This window comes from Chamaea fasciata, unplaced genomic scaffold, assembly GCF_029207755.1.
Source record: "Chamaea fasciata isolate MVZ Bird 193981 ecotype frontalis unplaced genomic scaffold, bChaFas1.0.hap1 SCAF_20, whole genome shotgun sequence".
In the NCBI taxonomy this organism is placed as follows: Eukaryota; Metazoa; Chordata; class Aves; order Passeriformes; family Sylviidae; genus Chamaea; species Chamaea fasciata.
In genome coordinates, this window is record NW_027094105.1 from 717027 (window position 1) to 736634 (window position 19608).

Below are 19608 nucleotides of genomic sequence, written 5' to 3' on the forward strand. Positions count from 1 at the left end.
GGGTTTAACCACTCAGCTCATTCTCTGAGCGTTGCCCACCTCCACCAGACCCAGACTCAGCACACCTGGATTTGCTGCACATCCCCAGGGCTGTCCCAGAGCCCAGAAATTCTGGCAGTAGGAGCAGAACTCTACCATCTCATTACTCCCAGCAACACTGAAGCTCCTTCCCCAGCATTCCTCAGGCACAGCCCAGGGCAGAGGTGGCTCTGGAGGCCAGGAAGGGCAGCAGTGGCCCATGGCTCCCTCTGCTCCAGAGGGTCATCACCGGGCAGGCACCGTGCCACTACAGCTGTCCTTTAGCAGCAGGGTATGTTCAGAGGAAAAAGGGTTGGATGCTAAAACATCATCTTTATGGGAGAAAAAATTGCTGTAACATTTTCCTTGGGCTTCTTAGCCAATATGATTCTTCATTTAAAAGAAAAAAGGAAATACAAATGTACACAGTTTAAAATATAGTAAGAGCTGAATAAGCCTTTGTATAATTAAGGTGCTGAATGGAGATAAGAAGCAATATCAGAGACATTTTCCCTGGCCTGAGAACAGCTCAGAAAAAGCCAGAGTGAAGAAATCCAAAATCTGATTATCCATTAATGTGCTCAATCAATGCTAACACTGATCTCTACTGACAGATCTGCAAAGATACACTGTGTGTAGTCCAGCACCATGGATGAAGTAGGGCTACAAAAACCAATACCCCTGACTCTGTTCAGAACATCCCTGGCACTGAAAGTGACAGTCATGATGGGGATTGAACTGACCATTTTTACACTTCTGAGTATTTGTGCTCCTTTAAGTTTAACTCTGGTCAATCACTCTTTCTATTATGTCCGTAGCAGTATTGCTGACAAAAACTTGCAATTCTGCGTCTACACAGCTTTTTCTCTGGGTACTCCTACACATTTTATGTCAAATTTTAACTGAACTCTACCAGATAATCCACATTATTTTAATTGAAAGAGCAAACATTAACCAAATTTAATATATGAGCCTTCATTATTTCTAGAAATTGATGGATAAAATATTAGAAGAAAAAATACACTCTGCTTTTGAAAACAGAAATCTGAACAGACAGCAACTGAAAATCCCGTTAAAAATAAAATATTGCTGGCTTCATCCAATATTCTTGTTTAAGAACCAAAGTGATGAAGGGGAGAGAACCTCTGACACAGAGGCTGGAGTGGGAGGTCTCTCAGGCCCAGGAATATTTCTGGTTGTCAGAGGCTAAAAAGATTATTTATTGTTTCCTTCCTAAACCCAGCTCCACTGCCACCTGTTCAGAATTTACTATAAAGCTGTTAAACAAGATGAGAACTTTGATGCTGACTGTGAAAACAAGTTTCACTGTATCTGACCCGAGCAGCACTCACTGCTGATCCAGAAGCAAAGGAATTTGATTTTTTTCTTTAAGCACAGCTATCTTTTTACCTTTATAAGCTGTTTAAAAAATGTAAATAAAATAACTCAGTGGACAATAGAGGGCATTCATCCCCCAGAAAGACAGCCGCCAGCCTTAGACATGAAATATCGCAGCACATTAAGTCATGAGACCCCGCTAATCAAAGCTGACAGGGCCCTGAATGTGATTTCTGCTGAGACTTAGCGATATCATGGGGTACTGAAGCATGCACAGCCTGCCAGACTGCCCCTGTTCATGTGACAATGGCTTTTATTCCCCAAAGGGGCCTGCGAGTGACAAGAGTCCCCTTTGTCTCCGGGCTCCCGCATTCGCAGTGCAAGAGAGGTTCATTCAAGCAGCCCCAGACACTCTTTGAAAGGCTGAAGTGTAACATAAGATGACCATGAAACACTAGCTTGCCTTCTGCCTACCCCTCATTCTTCTCCAGCACAGCCTGGCCTATTCAGGGCCTCTCGCAGCCCCGCTTGTGCTGCATTACCCCCGGTCTGCTGAATCCCGGCATTGTCCCGCCGGCACCCAGCGCCCTTCCCACACCTAAACAGGGTGTCCTTCCCACACCAAACCCCCAGCGCCCTTCCCACACCAGAAACACCCAGCAACCTCCCCACAAACACCAAATCCACCAGCACCCAGCACCTCCCCGCATCAAGTCCACCCAGTGCTCTTCTCACACCAAATGCACTGGCACCCATTGCCCTTCCCACAGCGCATCCAAGCAGAGACCTCCCCACACAGCATTCGCCCAGGGCCCTTCTCACAGTGCATGCTCCTGCATCCAGCACCCTTCCTGCATGGTGCTCCCCAGCACCCTTCCCCACACCACCACCCCTGGCTCCCATCGCCCTTCTCCTGCTGCATCTGCCCGGAGCATGGCTAGGCTCTGGCACCTCTGGCACAGCCCAGGCTGAGGGTGGCACGGAGCCATGGCTGACTTCAGAGGGGTTCTGGGAAGGGGACAAGGCTGTTGTGCTTCACTGGAACTCCCTGAGCGGGAATGCTGAACCCTCCCATCTCCCCATGCCATGGGGACCACAATGAGCGGAGCTGAAAGCCCCTTGCTCTGCTCAAAGCTCTCACTGCTCCTCCATCAGCTGCATGCTCCCATCACAAAAGAAAGATCAAACACCAGCAGCCCAGACACCTCAAAGCCCAGTTCTACATCCTTGCTTTTCCCCAGCTCCCAGTATCTGCCTGTTTCCCTGCATCCCGGGAGCACAGTGCCATCCGCTGGCGCTGCTCCCCTGCAGGTGCCTCCTCAGCATGGTCCATGATGCTAAACCAGAACCATCACCTCTCCTGTGCCTTGTGCCAGCACTGCCCCGAGCCCCAGGCCCAGCCTCTGACCAGCTCCCCCAAGTCAAGGCGTAAGGGAGGGCCAAAGGTGTTTCAGCAACAAACAACTGCCACGGTCATCCCCAGGGAGCTCTGGTGTCTCGTTTTCCAAAGGGAACGTTCTCCGAAACCTCGTGAGGGAAAGGAGCCTTAACTCTCAAGGCAGAGGACATTCATGGTTTGCACACGACAGACAAAGGGAATCCCTTCTATAGAATAAATCATAGAATCCCAGACTGGTTTTGGTTGGAGGGGACCTTAAAGTCCATCCAGTGCCACTCCCTGCCATGGGCACCTTCCACTGTCCCAGGCTGCTCCAAGCCTTGTCCAGCCTGGCATTGGACATTTCCCTCGATCCAGGGGCAGCCTCAGCTTCTCTGGGCACCCTGTGCCAGGGCCTCCCCACCCTCACAGGGAGGGATTTCTTCCCAATATCTCATCTAAATTTCTCCTCTTTTAGCTTAAAATACTTGCACTTGTCCTTTCACTATCTGCTCATGAAAAATGTCATCTCCCTCTTTTTTATAAGCCCTTTTACGTACTGAACTGTAAAACTCCCGGTGTTTTATTGCAAATACAGCAAGAAAATAAATGACAGTCAGGATTTGTATGGATTGCTTTCCTTTCAGGTGAGAAACTGAAGAGCCAACAATGTGAGTCTGCTTCACTGCCCCAGCTGAGAGATGGGGAAGAGCAGGACAGACGGACAGCCAGAGCCACTGCAATGCTCAGAGCCCCAGCTCCAGGTTGTTTGGGGTTAGTCTGACTTAGGTATGTTCAGTCCCCAGGGGCAGTAAAAGACTTCCTGTTATTTTTGAAAAGAATTCTATTCATCCTTCTGGTAACAAAAGAAAGCTAGAAGAAAGCTATGGCTGAGAGTGAGAAGCTGTTGAGGTTTCCTGTTCTTCACACTGGGAATGAGCAGTAAATGAGCTCTGCTGTGAAAGAAAAAACAGAACAACAATTCCACAAAAAAAAAAAAAAAAAAAAAATCTAGAGCTTTCCAAAGCTGGATCTAGAAAGAACTGTATTTCTAATGAAAAAAAACAAATATCTTTGGAACCATGAACCCAAAAATCCTACTTGAATATCATCAAATAAGACATTTCTGTTGTAATTGTCAAATATTCACATTCAAAAACTTTTTGAGCACAAGACTAAGTCTCAACCTGGGAACCTCAAACCAAATAAAAAAATATCTTTGTTCCAGTATTGAAAGAAATCAGTATGAATGGGATTCTAGGATGTCACCTGGGAATTCAGCTTCATTGAAAAACAGAATTTTAAGAATTTTTAAGAGTTTTACTTTTGCTAAACAAGGTCAAGTTGTTATACACCATCCAAATGAACCATGCTTCTGGGAGAAAAACAAACCCTTTTGCCTTTAAAAAAGAAAGATCACAGAATGTTGGGAGGGACCTTCAAGACAGTTCAGTTCCACCCCCTGTCATGGGCAGGGACACCTTTCAGTACCCCAGGTTGCTCCAAGCCCCATCCAGCCTGGCCTGGAACAATCCCAGGGATAGGGCAACCATGCCAGAGATGCTGTTGTGCTGAGATGCTGCAACATGCAGAGATGCTGCAGTGCTGCACACCAGATCCTGGGTCTGGTGAACGCCTGCCTGTGTCAAACCACGCAGACACAGATACAGGAGGTGTTCCACATTTGGAATATGAGCCTCAGTGGTAAAGAGGCTTCAAAACTCCTCCAACTGAGACCTGAGGTTGGGGCAATCACATGGGACCAGTGAGGTTTTCTGAGCTCTCTGGCTGCAGGTGGGCTAGAGAGAGCACAGCAGGTCTATGACCAAGGACTAAAATCCCTTCTCTTCTTGCTAAGGACAAGGAAAAAAAAAAAAAAGAACACAACCATCCCTTTAAATTCTCCAAATTAAAGCCTATTAACCTATTGTTTTCAAAGGTCAGCAAATGAGTGGAGAGAGGATTCCCTGGCATTCTGTCCTCAGTCAGCAGCAAAGCCGAGGTTGAGCCCAGGCTGCTCCTGTACAAGGGAAGAGCACGTTAAGCTGCAGCATTCACAGTGTCCAGCTGCTGGGACGAAATGGAATTCACATTGAAATGCATCCAAAAAAAATGGACACAGACATTCACAGAGAGCTGGCAAGGTAAATTTATTTGAAAGACATGACCCACCTCTTTGTAATTGCCCTGGAGATAAAGATGACTGACATGCTCAAGCAAATAGTTCCGGTCTGCTGTGTGGAGCTGGTAAATGCTAATCAGGGGGTCAAGCAGATTAGCTGGGCACTGGGAGAGCAATCCGAGCACACGGGCCTGCAGCTTCTTCAGCTTGGTGCCAGACTTCAAAAAACAACCAAAAAACAATCAAACACAGGTTTGGTAAAGATGGCTGCGATCCAACGGCGGTTGAAAACGCAGCTTGTTTAAACAGAGTAAGCAAATTCCTCTGGAAGGGATTCTCCGATTTCCCCATGGAGTCTACAGGCAGAAATCAGAACAATATGATACGCATTTTTTTCACAGCACCCTCTTTAAGAACATGAAATGTTTGTTGGGTAATTCTGGAGAAGGGATAGGGCCTTGTGCAAAAGTGAAATCTGAAACTGGAAAAATGCCCTCTGTGCTAACAGAGCTCTTCAGAAATTCTCCCCTCTAGTTCCCAGCAGAAAATCTTTGAATCCAGCGACTCCCCTCCAGGGAGATCTCACCTATCAGGCACAAGAATTCCATTTTCATTCCCAGGCTTGCTGCTGGGTGCATGAAGGGTAGGGAAAGCAAAAGCACCATCAAAAGATGCACAGACACAGGTATTAATCCTTGTGTTCCCACGTGATCATTCACTCATGACACAGGAATTTCAGTGCCAGTAGTGCTTCACTGCACTTTGTAAATCCTGTAATGGCAGAGCTCAATGTATAACCAGAGCCGTTTGGAAAAATGGGAAAGGAAGCAACAAAAATATAAAAGTATCCTGCAGTTCAGAGCCAAAAGCTTACAGGAAAGAGAAAATCTCAGTAGATCAGAATATCTGAAGGCAGAAGGAATGGTAAACATTAGGACATATAATCTAATGACCCAACTTTACAGAACTAATCATTCAGCTGCTGAAAAGGCAGGCTGTTCCCATTTTCTGCATTCCCACCATATGGCAGGAATTAAGCAATCCTACAGTAACTGGCTTCTATTTGCAGAGCTGGAAGAACACACAGAGCAGATTTCTGCAACTGGGTTTCTCCTGACAGCAGGGATGTGGGTTCCAGTGGGAGAGCCTCCGGCCTGGAAAGGCTGCAAGAGCAACACTCCATCAAAGTGGTTTGATCTGGAGAAATGGAAATCCCAGCTCTGGAGGGGAAACAGCTCTGGCAGCACAGGTGCCAATATGATTTCATTTTCAGGCCAGCATGCCACAGATAACATCTCACTGTGAGTTTCACACCTTCTCACACTCTGTAAAAGGCTACAGAGAAGACACTGGATTTGGGATAAAGTGAAATTAGAGATACTTGAGGAACATTAAAATCAATTGCTCTCTCATCTCTCCCAGCTCTGTTGCTTTCTCTTTTTCTAACCTGTGGGACAGCAGGATGTGCTTTTATCCAAAGCTGCAGCTCCGTGGTGATGCAATACCCCAGGGAATGCCCTTTCCCCTTCCAATCACTGCTGCTCTCCAGCATGGCCAGGAGTCCTGCCAAAGGGTCCTCCAGTCTGGCAAAGCCCCGCCTGATTTCTTCCTTGAGCTGCCGAGATACAAAACCACATTGTCATGTACAAAAAGATTAGTGAATCCTCCCTTCCCCCAGCTGAACACAAAGCTTTTTTTTTTTTTTTTTTTTTTAAATTTAATCTATTCAGAGAGGTAACTGTTGCTATTCAGCCACCATCCGTGCCTCCAGTGACTTTTCATGTCATTACAGATTCCTTCATGGCTCACTGCACCTCCAACCCAATGGGAAAAGCAGCAATTGTCCACACTAATTATCCCATAAAGACAGAGAAGTTGTTCTGTGGGGCAGACAAAGGGGCTTGGAATTTGGCGGAGGGGGAGAAAAGACTTGAGCTGGAGAGAGGGGTGTTACTGGGAAAATGGCAATATTGAAGGTAGAGAAGTGGGCTCAAAACCCTCCTGATCTTCTAAGACACCTACAAGGAGTAAGTAGTACAAGAACCCCTCCTCATGGCTGCACCACAAACCTGCATATTTGAACTTATGCCCACTTCAGCCACAATAGTGCCCATAATCAGAATATTTGGGAGTCTCAAAATAGTTTGGATTTTACACTCAGGTCAAAGTGAATGAAAATCTGAGTTCAAATTCTGTCAGACTGTCATCCTCCAAATCTGAGCTCCTTCTCCCAAAGCTCTCTGAGCACTTCCTGCCCCTGCACACCTCCATGAGCCTAAAGGCCCCACAAAGGAGCTCAGAACATGGGAAAACTTCATGCCATAAATCTTAGGAATCCCAGGGTGATGTGTTTAGAAATGTGAAGGAATTGGACCCTCACTTTGTGAATATTAATAGGCTACTTACTCTCCATCTGGTAGAAGTGATAAATTAGCAGTACTGAGCAATATCTCTATAATGTTTACATTAGAAGTAGTTTCCAGGGAGCTGGGAAGGTTGGCAGGGTGAGGAAGTGGCATCCTCAGTACCCACACAGGACCTCTCACTGCATGGTACATCACCAGCATGAAGCAGGGCGAGAGCAGAGACAGAAAACAAGAAATCACTGAGAGCAGCTGCTCTCTTTCTTTTCTGGCTAAAAAGCCAAATCGAAAAGATGCACATTCCTGCTGCAGCCAGAACTTGTAATTTACTGGATTTCATGGCCCCATTCGGAGCTTCCAGTGGAAACAATATAAAGTTTGAAGAATGACATGGAAAACAAAATAAAATCTACGTAAAATTTGCCAATGAATTTTTTCTCTTTTTTTTTCATCGACAATTTTTACTGGAAGACAGTTGTTTCCCAGAGTGTCTTTCATGTCTGGAAAACCCACAGAACCTATGGTTTATGACAGAAATGGTTTCTTTCTCACTAGGCTATCAAAGGCAGTATGAAAAAGCTGATGACTAATGAAGATGGGACTTTAGATAAGAGATTTCTCCCTGTAAGTAATTTTCCCTGTGGCAAGAGTTTGAGATGTTAAACACAGGGCTCCGACTTTACTGGGCGATGCAGCAGAAGGCAAAGACAAGCTCTGATCCGACCACAAACATCCAATACAACAGCCAAAGGAAAACAAAGCAACTCGCCAACTCCAGTGCACTGTTTGGAAACGGCTTGTTTCCCTCCAAAGCCCCACTTCAACACAATTGGAGCTCCCACCACCCTGCTCAGCTCCTCCTTGGGCTGGAATGTGAGCCTGGACTCTGGCAGGATGGGCTCCAGCAGACACCAGGTCCTGCTGGCACAGGCAGAGCAGCTCCCAGCACTGACACCATTGCCAGCAGCACAAACTGTGCTCATCTGCACTGAGACTGGTCTTCGTACCAGTGAGACTGTGATGAGCTGGGAAAAAGCTTCCTTCCAAACCTCCCAGCAAGCCTTCAGCCATGGCATCTATAGTCTGATGGCAGAGAAAGGCAGAGGACAAACGGGGCACCATGACACACCTAAACCGGAGAGGAAAGAGTGCTGTGCTGCCTGGCTCTCCAGAGAGCGATTCCTCTCAAACTTTTTTTGTAATTGCCATTTCCATTTCAATCGATTCCCATGGCAGGGAATGCTCCTCGGGGGATTTCTACAGCCTGACAGATCATGGGAATAGGAAAATGTTGCTGATGCTCAAACTGCACGCTCCTTTATTCAGCTTTGGTCGCCTGGTTCTAGTCCCGCAGCTCCAGGCAGTCTGGTGATGCTTCCTGGTTATTCCCAAACTGTCATTCCTGTGTAGGAAATGACCATTTCTTATACACATGTCCCAGAACCGGGGTCATGCCCTGGCAGACACATTCCTGGCCATGGTCACTGATTTGAGATCAAGGGGCTGATGTACCCCAGCTCATGGACAACACTGACCTACAGGCACACGCAGCAAGAGGCAGAGATGGCATTGGGGCAGGCTGAGCTGGATTTCAGTCAACTTACCTCAGTTATTTGGGCTGGACATTTGGGTGGCAGCAGCAGCAGCACCACCCACCTGAGCTGCACACAGAGGGCAGAGCAGCCTAGCCCCTCAAATCAGAGTCCACACATTCTGTGTGTGCACAGCACTGGGCATGGATCAGCCCATCCTGATGACAGCGTGACAAGCATGAGTCAGAACCCACTGGGACATTCCTGCTGTGTCCCCCCACAGCAGCTGGGCCCACCACAGCCCTCCCCATTGCTTCAAAAAAGGCTTTCCTTGGGCACCCTCCAGGCTGAGAAACACCCTCCTGCCCAGCACACAGCCTCGAGTGGGGGACACACCTGCAAACCCCACTGGGGACCTGCAAACCCCAGGTGCCACTGGGGTGACCAACACAAGAAAGATGTGGAGCTGTAGGAATGAATTTAAAGGAAGCCACTAAGCTGGTCTGAGAGCTGGAGCCCCTCTACTCTGGGGCCACGCTGGGAGAGCTGGGGGTGCTCAGCTGGAGAGGAGAAGGCTCCAAGGAGAGCTCAGAGCCCCTGCCAGGGCCTAAAGGGGCTCTAGGAGGGCTGGAGAAGGACTTTTTATAAGGACATAGAAGGACAGGACAAAAGGGAATGGCTTTTCACTGCCAGAGGGCAGGGATAGACGGGATATTGGGCAGGAATTGTTCCCTGGGAGGGTGGGCAGGCCCTGGCACAGGGTGCCCAGAGAAGCTGTGGCTGTCCCTGGATCCCTGGCAGTGCCCAAGGCCAGGCTGGATGAGGCTTGGAGTGACCTGGGACGGTGGAAGGTGTCCTTGCCCACGGCAGGGGGTGGAACTGGATGAGCTTTAAATTCCTTCCCAACCTAAACCAGTCTGCTATTTCATGGGTCCTAGGGATCCTCATTTTCCACCCCCAGCAGAATCATTGCAGTGCTCTCTGCCAAAGGACATGTCCATGGGAGGCTTTGTCTTTTCCAGAGTATTTTTCTTGCCAATCCACATACACATCCCAAGGTACCCAGTGCAGAGATTTTGGTCATTTCTCTTTCCTGCTGTTGTTCTGTGGGATTAACTGCCCTCCAGACCTAAAGGATAATATTTTTTTCCTCCAACTCTAACAAAACTCAATGGAAAGCTCAAGGCTTCAGAGTTGCTGAGCTCAAGTCTCTGCCAGTGAGTGACCATTTGGAAAGGCACCTCTCACACTGGGTTTCCAGTTGTTTATTCCAGCTGGCAACCACAGACTACCAGTAATTGAAAGTCTAAGAGCAGCAGCCCAGGACAGTGACTAAGCACTGCAGACACCCAGGATGGAGCACGTCCACCAGGTCTTCGGCCACGCTGGCCACTCCACACGGGACACACTGCACATGGTTACGTGGGAGCTGCAGGGCTCTGGGCCTTCTAGAAAAGGAACCATCTCACTTCTGAACCTGCCTGAGCAGCACAGAGTTAAACATGGAAACCTCACCCCTCAGCTGATGCATCTGCTGGTTTTGTAAGTTTTCAAGCTTCCAACTTAGATGAAATATATTTTACTGCCTATGAAAAATCTTCATGTAGAGCCCATAGGTTGCTGTATAAAAATACAGCACTAATTTTAGACAGCAATGTAAATTGCATTCACCACTCTAAAAGGCAAAACCAAATCAGAAAAAAAAAATACCTCAAATATGAAATCTTTGATTGGCAAAAAGCACTTCTCTACCAAGTTCAACTCTCATTTTTCTCAACTAATAGCAAGATTCTTCCCCCTCCCCCCAAGATCCTCTATTTAATGAAGAAAAAAAAAAGTTTAAAACAAAACAGAAGGAACTTTGATTTTCTTTCCTTCTGTAACTCAGCCCTGGAAACTCCAGCTCTTTTCTAGGATCCCCTGAGCTGCCCCCCATCACACAAAGCTACCTTTTCTTTTCACTTGTAGCTGCAAATGCAGAGGCTCGTCCCCTGAGTGCAGGAATGAAAGCAGCCGTGAAGGATGGCGGGCCTGACCCGAGTGTCCTGTGCCTGGACATGCTCTGCATCCAGAGGAACTGCTGTGTGCACGGCTCAGTCTTACCTTCCCCAGCTCATGCTTTGTCCAGAGAAGCTGAAGGGTTTCCAGCAGTAGGAGTGGGTCCTGGCCTGGAGGAGGGGGAAGAGAGAGAGAAAAGGAGGGAGAAAAACAAAACAAAACAAAACAGATTTATTGGCTCTGTAGAGGCAGCCCAGACACACTGGGGCATTGTTTCACCCCAGAGAAATCAGCTACTCCATGCTGGAAACCACCAAGCTCCAACTGCCAGTCAGGATTAGTGTGTAAAACCCTGCACTCTGAAATCCTAATAAAATCACAGCCAGCAGCCAGGAGCGGCCTTAACTCAGCACCCTATGGGCTCCTGCATTCCAAAGCTGTGCTGCTGCAGTTCCAGCCCAATCCTGCTGCTGCTCCATGCCCTGCCCACCCCCATCCTTCCCACAGGAAACCCAAGGGTCCTGGAAGAGCCAGCACCTTGCAAAGGCCAGGAGAGATGATCAGCACCAGAAGTTTTTAATGCATGGCTCTGCAGTGGAAGCTCTTGGCAAGCTGGGGATGGAGGAGGGAGTGGGTGACTTTGGGCCAGAACAGGGTGTGTCCAGGGGTGCTGCCCTGCCAGGCTGGACAACAATGGGGCTACAGGGGGATCCAGGCAAGAGGGTGCCTGAGGAAAAGGCAAGATGAAAGACTGATGTGATGAGTGGCAAGGCTAAACAAAGAGGAACCAAATATTTCAAAAGAAGATTATTTGGAATTTTCCTCCTACTTTTCACCTAGTTATTGCAGAACTTGCATTCAGTTGTTTTGTGTGTTATCATTCCACATACAGTCATTCATCATACCATTAGCCACCATACCAATATTAATCACACCAGTACTTCTAAAGAAATTCTTAAGGAATATTTCATTTTAAAAGCAGTAACATGTTTGATATCTGATTCTACTTAATTCACAATCATTTACTTACAAAACTATGATACAAAATATTCTGCATGAAAATCATCTGCAGCATCAACATTTTAAATGTAAAGAATGAATTCAAAAATCTGAATGAACTCCCCAAAACCACTCCTCCTAATGCACCTCCTGTTATGTTTTCATACAGCCAAAAGAAAAATGTTAAACTGAAAAGGAAGCTTCCTTTCAATCACCTTCTGTGTTTTAAAATTCCTAAAGAGCTCATTTCAAAATGCTAGATTTCATGCTCAGGATCCCATCACACATCATATTTCAGGTCACAGAAAACTCCCTCAGCTGGGAAAGGCTCTACCTCATCCAGCCACACTCTGAGGCATTGCATTTATAAAATATTTGAAGTAGCAAGCTGATTACTGATTGAGCCAAGAGCATGATAATATTCCCATTATCCACTAACCTCTGGGAAACACCAGCCAAATTAAAAATGCCACATTTGAAATTCACAAGATAATATTTTCTCTCATCTCTGGTTGTTCTGTAATGTTGAACTCTCCAAACACTGGCTGTTCTCAGCTACTTCTCCTCCTCTGGAAACAGAAAAGGCTCCATTTACACCAAAACAGAAGAAAAGCCCAGTAAATTAGGAAATTACAGTAAAATTCAGTCCATGTGTGTGTGCATATCTGCACACTCTCCTCTTAGCCTGACTCCCAAAGAAATTTATACACACACAGAAAAAATAAAAAAAAAGAGAATGCAGTGCAGTGTGTAACCAAATACACTGTAAATCTGAGCTGTAATTAATGCAGGGAACAGGCTGGAATGATACAGGAAATGAGAGCAGTTAGGAGAGCAGTGTTTCACTTTAGATACAACCAATAATTCAACTCGTTAAAAGCTTTCTAAACCTCAGTCAACAAACCCAGCCCTTTTCTTATGGGCTGTTTCCTACCTTACCTCCCTGCCACTGAAACCCGAGCTGATACAGCTGGAGGAGAGCATCTCTGTGGTCATTTTTAACCACGACAGTGGTGCCAGCATGCCACTGAGCAGCCACGGGTACACGTGTACACACAGCCGGGCTCTGAACACACCCAGAGGTGGGTTACTTCCACAGAGCGCTCCTGGACCACAGCATCCACTCCAGGCTCCTCAGCACAGGAGGGACACTGACCTGGTGGAGAAACTCCAGAGGAAGAGAAGGCTCCAGGGAGAGCTCAGAGCCCCTTCCAGTGCCTAAAGGGACTCCAGGAGAGCTGAAGAGGGACTTGGGACAAGGGATGGAGGGACAGGACAAGAGGGAATGGCTTCACAATGACAGAGGGCAGGTATTGAACAAGAAGAGAAACTGAGAAATCTGCTGATATCTGCACAGGGCTGTTCCCTTCCTCACCTGGTGAGACTTCTAGGAATCCAAGGATGAGGCACAGTCGGGCTAAACATAACAAAATAACCCACAAGCAGTTGCTCCCAGAGCCAGACATAAACAGGAGAGCAAAGCCACCTCATGCCCTTGTCTCATCCCACCAGAGGGAGGACACCACAGTTCATGCTGGACCTGGAGCTATTGCATCCAGTTACTCTCCAGATGAAACGGAGGATGGAAATGTGAAGGTCCACATTGTCTGGTCTCCTGAAAGAAATTAACAATTCATCTGCTCTGTCTCCTGCAGGACCTCTTTGGAGGACGTCCTCCTCACGGTTCTCCTGGCACCCCTAAAGAGCGAAAAAAGTGTGTCTTTGACAGGGGTAATTAATCAATAACTACTGCTATACTCCAGTTAACTCTGGGTTACCAGACAGGTACCTGTCCATCCACATCTGAGAAGGAAGAGTTGAAGCAGCAATAAACTAATACTACGACATCCAGGGAAAAACAACAGGACCATACAGGGAGTTTCATAAGCCTTCCAGAAAAACCTGGAGAGCAGGCGGCTGCTCCACACAGCAGGGAGTGAGGGAGAAGTACAAGGGAAGTGACTGAAAACCAAGTGGTCAGAACTGAACCACGAGTGCATCTGGGCTCAGCTCTGGACAAGAACAAAGCAAGGATGGGGCATGGTGGCCAGAAAAACCCCATCATTCCCACCAAGGACACCCAGAAGCTTCACTGCTAAAGAGTGGTTCAGTCCTGCAGAGAGACCTACATCCTGAAGAGATATCCAGCTAATAGCAAGGGGCATTCAGTGAGCAAAATAAAAACAAGGGTGCAAAACAGCACAAAAACCGCAGTGTGGGAAATCAGAGAACACAGGTTCCCTGCTTCAGCTGTGAGCAGCTGAGGAGAGTCAGGAGACATGTCCCAGGCAGCTGAGCCCATCCAGTTCCTAGACTGAGCTCAAGAGAAAGTGTTCAGTCTGATACTGACCCTTCACAGCTCCCAAAAAAGGGGGTTGCAGACCTTAAAACAGCTGGAAAAGCTTCACCAAGTCAAGGTTAGAGCACTCTGGTGGAGATCTCAAAAAGACACATCTGCACCCACTCCAACAAGACACAGAAGTCCTCAAGTTTTGGCACTGACAGTTTCTCCCAAGAGTATGTTTCTGTTTTGAACATTTTACGTTAATATATTTCCTTTGACCATTTTTCATTCTGAAAATGAATGAGTTCTGCCCTGAACCTGGTACCAAAATTGCAGGAGATGGTAAATCAAATGTCTTCCAGTTCTCAAGTTCTGTGGTTACATTTCAAAACCATGTAAACCACAAAGGCTTATATTTTTGAGTTAGAAAAGTGCCTTTAAGGAAAGCCATAAACTACTTTCTGTTCATTCTCTCCATTTCCTTTGTGCATCCATCACTCACAGCCTGCTGTGATTACAACAAAAGCGGTGCCTGGGGGCTGGTGAGGTAAGCACTGGATTTGCTGGTGAGGTTTGCAGTGGTGTCCTTGCAAAATTCTGCTGCATTATTCACCAGTGCAGCTGAAACGCCCTGCAAAGAGAACCCCACATTTTGACTGAGCCTCCTTGTGTCTCTCGCCTGAGGAAAGGGTTTCCCAAGGAAAAAACCTCCTCAAACTTTCTTTGTGCCCAAAGCCATTCAATGCCAAAGCCATTGTGGCCCAAAACCTGGAAAATTTATGGTCAGCAGAAGAAAAAATACTGAATGGAAAAGAAAGTAACCCCAAAGAAGGTGGAAACAGTGAGTGAAATGAAGGGTCACAGCACCCACACTGCCACAGCTGAAAGTCGTGGACAGGAAAAGTCAAGAAAAAGATGTTTATGGATCACAAATTCATGGAATCACAGAATATCCTGAGCTGGAGGAGACCCACAGGGATCATCCATCCAGCCCCTGTCCCTGCCCAGACCCCCCAACAATCCCAGCCTGGGCATCCCTGGCAGCGCTGTCCAAAGGCTCCTGGAGCTCTGGCAGCCTCGGGGCTGTGCCCATTCCCTGGGGAGCCTGGGCAGTGCCCAGCACCCTCTGGGGGAAGAACCTTTCCCTGCTCTGCAGCCTGAGCCTGCCCTGGCCCAGCTCCAGCCCTTCCCTGGCTCCTGTCCCTGTCCCAAGAGCAAAGATCGGGCAGTCCCCCTGCTGTCCTACAATGGTTATGTTTTCTTCAGACACCCAGCTTGTCCCTCTGCCCTTCAAATTAACAGAATTTTAATTAATGTTAAATGGAATATCCAACAAATCCAACCTACCCAGAAAACAATCAATGAATTTTTACTATTACTTATTGTTTTGTGAGCCTCCTGCCCCAATAAATCCCTGGATTCTGTTCTCAGTGAAAACTCCCACCTATCACAACATGTCTTTAAGATATATTTCTGAAAGGAAAACTAAAATTCAAGGTATTTCCATGTCCCCCCTAGGGCAGGTGGCCCTTTTGGACTTTAAAACTCCAATACCTCAGTGAAGACAATGCACAAGCTGGGGGTTTGGGTGAGCAGAGCCATTCACCCTGCTCCTGTTCCAGGAGCGTGAGGGGCACACCCCCTCTGGGTCATTTAAATTGCAGGTGAGGACAAACAAATTGTGTGTTATGTGTGAATTAATCAAAGTCTCTTATCCAAACCTAGTTTGTCTCAATTTTGTCCAGAAGTGGCTGCAGCTCACATCAAGTTTATGCTGGTTTTGCAGAAGAACAGGCAGCAGTAAGAATATCACTTAGAGCAAAAATGAATGGATACATTTTCTAGTGCCCAGATTTGAACCTCTGTGGACAAGCTGATCTAATTAAAAAGATACAAAATTCCTCTGTAGAAATCCACAGATTTTGACACCTTCCAGGTGTTCATGCTGTGCCTCTAGTAACAAGCACATGTAACAGAAATAAACCTTTCAGTTTATTACTATGAAGAGTCAGCACTTGGTGATAGATCCCAATCTCCACTGACTGCAGTGATGAGTCCCCCACTAAAGACTGAAAGCAGCCAGAGGTCTTTCCCTGCACTGCACAGGTAGCAGTGCCTGCAGGGACAGGGAATGCTGCCAGGACAGGCTGCTCCATTTCCACCACTGAATCCAGAGCCAAATTTACAAGAGGATCAGATGTCACGAAACTATTTCATTTCAGAAACAATACATTGCTCTGCTTTAGCACCACTTCCAGAACTCCAAGACTCTCTCCCCATCTCAGCAATCCATTCCTTCACTGTGCCTGCCACAAAAGGGAAATATACTTGAGAATGTCTAACTGTGCATTTAGCTGAACTCACATAGCAAGGAAATGAAGCAAGCAGATGAAGAGAGTCCTTCTTTATCTGACCGGTCTGGCTCACTCCAGCCTTGGCTCAGTGTCCAGTTTCAGCTGCTGTTTTCTGATCCACAGAGCTTTGAACTCAGCTGCACCAAGCCCGTCACATCTCGGGAGAGAAGGAACCGCACCAGCCACTACAATCCTGAACTCCTCACACCACACACCTCCCCTGTAATTTTAACATTAAAGACAGAGCCTTTGGGCAGGCCTGGGAGTCCAGGTTCACCAAAGGAAAGAAAGGCATTTCTTACTTGTTCCTCCAGCTCTTCATCCACACATTTGGATTCCTCTTCTGCACTAATGCAATCAGTGGGAAGACCTACATCAGACAGGAGGGGAAAACATCCCAAAACGCTCTGCGTTCCTCATACGTGGTCACCTAGCTGTGAACATCAACTCCTTCTCAGTCACCAGAAACTTCATGTAAGATGAATGGTTACACATTCCTTCATTCATCAACCAGCTGTGACTGCTCTGTTTCTCCAGCCCAGTGACGACAGCCACCTGCTTGCCAAGAGAGAGATGAAGGCCCCTGCAGCCTCTCTGCAGCAGATGAGGATTCCCACAGCTGGGACGGGTACTGAAATAAAGGGGTCACATCACCTAACACACTGCCACAAGCTGGCCCAGGCATCCCTGGGAACTGCAGAACTAGTTCATGTTTTGCTCATAGGCCAGATGGAAAAGTCACCCTGGAGTGATTACCCCAGCCTAGTTCTCTGCCTGTATCAAGCAGGAGGAAAGCTTTAGTCCAATCCAACTGAGATGGTTGTTTCACTCAGCATGAAACATTTTGCTTCACTTTAGGGAGGAGGTCCGTATCTAGAGGCTTATCTTTTTGTGATTCATCATCTTCCAGACAGACCTGATTTAACAGAAACTTGTAACTCAGTGATGCACCTTGCAAGGTACAGGCCAGCAATTCCTCCCACGAGTCTCTGGTTTGGATCTACTCTGTAATGTGCCAACATGCAATCATGTATCACAGAATTAGTCCTACTGAATGTGTGTTCTCTAATATCCTTGTATAAGCTTGCACCAAGCACACAATGACAGAATGGCTGGGGCTGCATCTGGCTCTGCAGGCAATACTCATCTCATGTTCCTCATTTGGTTCTTCTCGATAAAAGCCAGAATTCCTCAGGTACCATTAGCTGAGCCCACACTTTCCTGGGATCACTCTGTGAAGCCATACCTTGGTCTGTGCTGCTGACTAGATCACTATTGAAAAGTCAGATTTAAGAGCTCAAACAGAAATATGGTGGAGAACGAGGTGCCTAGGCAGAACATGGAGAAACTGCCCTGCTGGAGAGGGAAAAGGGAAGTGAACGGTGTACTGACAGCAAGTGAAGTTTTTCTAGAAAAGACGCCAGCCTTTCTCAATGGCAACAAAAATCATTCTCTAACTAAGGGTGAGATCCTTTCCATTCTGAGAAATTTGAGTTATGAAAACATAACAGGAACCCTCAGCATTTGGCTGATACATGCTCGATTTCTAAGTGAGTCAGAAGTTCACATTCTTCTGCTGCAGCCTCCCAACTGAAAACAATCCCCACACTTCAAGCACAAGAATAATAAAGCACACATATGCTTCTTATAAAACAATCCTTACAAATAACCATGCCTTTTGTTTTCATAATGGCTAAAATTCATCATTTCCCCCCCAAAAAGCAAAGATCAAACAAAATGCACTCTCATTAAAAGAGAAGGCTCACTTGGCTGAGCACAACAGGCAGTGACATTGTCCTCTTATTTTCTTAGTGCTTTTTGTCAATGGAGAGACTGGAGGGCTGCTTCCCAGGCTGTGGGGCAGGGCAGGCTCAGCACAGCCCCACCCCAGTGCTCCAAACAGGGGCTCTCCTCCCCTTCTCCCCACATCAGCCCTGAGAACTCCCACATTCCTCTCCCTCACAGAGAGTTCGGACACCTGAGCAACAACAACACGAAATCCCAGACTGGGCTGGGCTGGAAGGGACCTTAAAGCCCATCCAGTGCCACCCCCTGCCACGGGCAGGGACACCTTTCACTGTCCCAGGTCCCTCCAAGCCCCGTGCGACCTGCCCTTGGACACTTCCAGGGATCCAGGGGCAGCCACAGCTGCTCTGGGCACCCTGTGCCAGGGCCTGCCCACCCTCCCAGGGAACAACTCCATCCCAATCTCCCATCCAGCCCTGCCCTCTGGCAGTGGGAAGCCATTCCCTGTGTCCTGTCCCTCCATCCCTTGTCCTCAGTCCCTCTCCAGCTCTCCTGGAGCCCCTTTAGGCCCTGCCAGGGTCTCCAAGGTCTCCCTGGAGCCTTTTCTTTTCCAGATGAACCCTCGCAGCTCTTCCAGCCTGGCTCCAGAGCAAAGGAGCACCAGCCCTGGGGGTATCTCTGTGGCCTCCCCTGGACTCTCTCCAGCAGCTCCAGGTCCTTCCTGCACTGGACCCCAGAGCTGGGGCAGCTCTGCAGGTGGGGTCTCACCTGAGCAGGGCAGAGGGGCAGAATCCCGTCCCTCACAACACCTGGGCACCACACCCAGCATGGGAGCAGAGGGTGCCCTCCAGAGCTGGTGCCAACTCAACAAATAAAAAAGAAACTTCACCAGGGAGTCACCCAGCGCTGCGACATCCTCGCAGTGCCTGAGATGACCCAGCCTGGGCACCAGAAACTTCCCATGCCCAGGAGTGAAGGAGCCTGTCCCACACTGTCACCCTGAACAAAGTGTGACATCGCCTCAGATAGACAGAGGTCATTTGGGAACGCTTTCAGTGCACCCTGGGTGGACAAGGAGAAGTGCAGCAATTTGTACAGAAATAGCAATTCTAAAAATAACACCACGAGGTTGCTTTCTAGGCAGTTAATGAAGTCCAACTTCATAAAAGCCTAAAAATGTAACAATCATAAACCTTTTGCAGGTAATTTTCAACACTTTCACCTGATTTCCTCCTCTGTCGAACGGGCTCTAACCTCAATGTCAAGGGCTCTGCCGTACTAGGATGACAATCTTAGGCACGGAACAGTGGGGACACACATGGGAGGGGAGGACAGCAGTGCAGTCCCTCATTCCCTTCCCATTTTACACCTCTCCTTCCACCCTCGTGGCCAGACACAGCCAGAGGGGCGGCTCAAGACCCTGAGCTTGGTGGATCCCCATCCTGACCAAACCAGGGTTTGCACTCCTGTGTTCAA

General features: G+C 47.7%; 1 protein-coding gene across 5 annotated transcripts in view; it reads right to left on the minus strand.

The window, feature by feature from the left end:
* EXD3 (exonuclease 3'-5' domain containing 3) overlaps positions 1-19608 on the minus strand; it is a 260922-nt gene that overhangs the window by 170354 nt on the left and 70960 nt on the right. For 4 of the 5 annotated variants that reach the window (XM_066201025.1, XM_066201026.1, XM_066201027.1 and 1 more), the window contains 3 exons: positions 10855-10919; positions 6304-6471; positions 4907-5074 (listed from right to left, as the gene is read on the minus strand). In XM_066201025.1, coding sequence (XP_066057122.1) covers positions 4907-5074; positions 6304-6471; positions 10855-10919 — 401 coding nt within the window. The remainder of the gene's footprint in view (positions 1-4906; positions 5075-6303; positions 6472-10854; positions 10920-19608) is intronic. The other variant, XM_066201028.1, reaches the window with a different exon arrangement.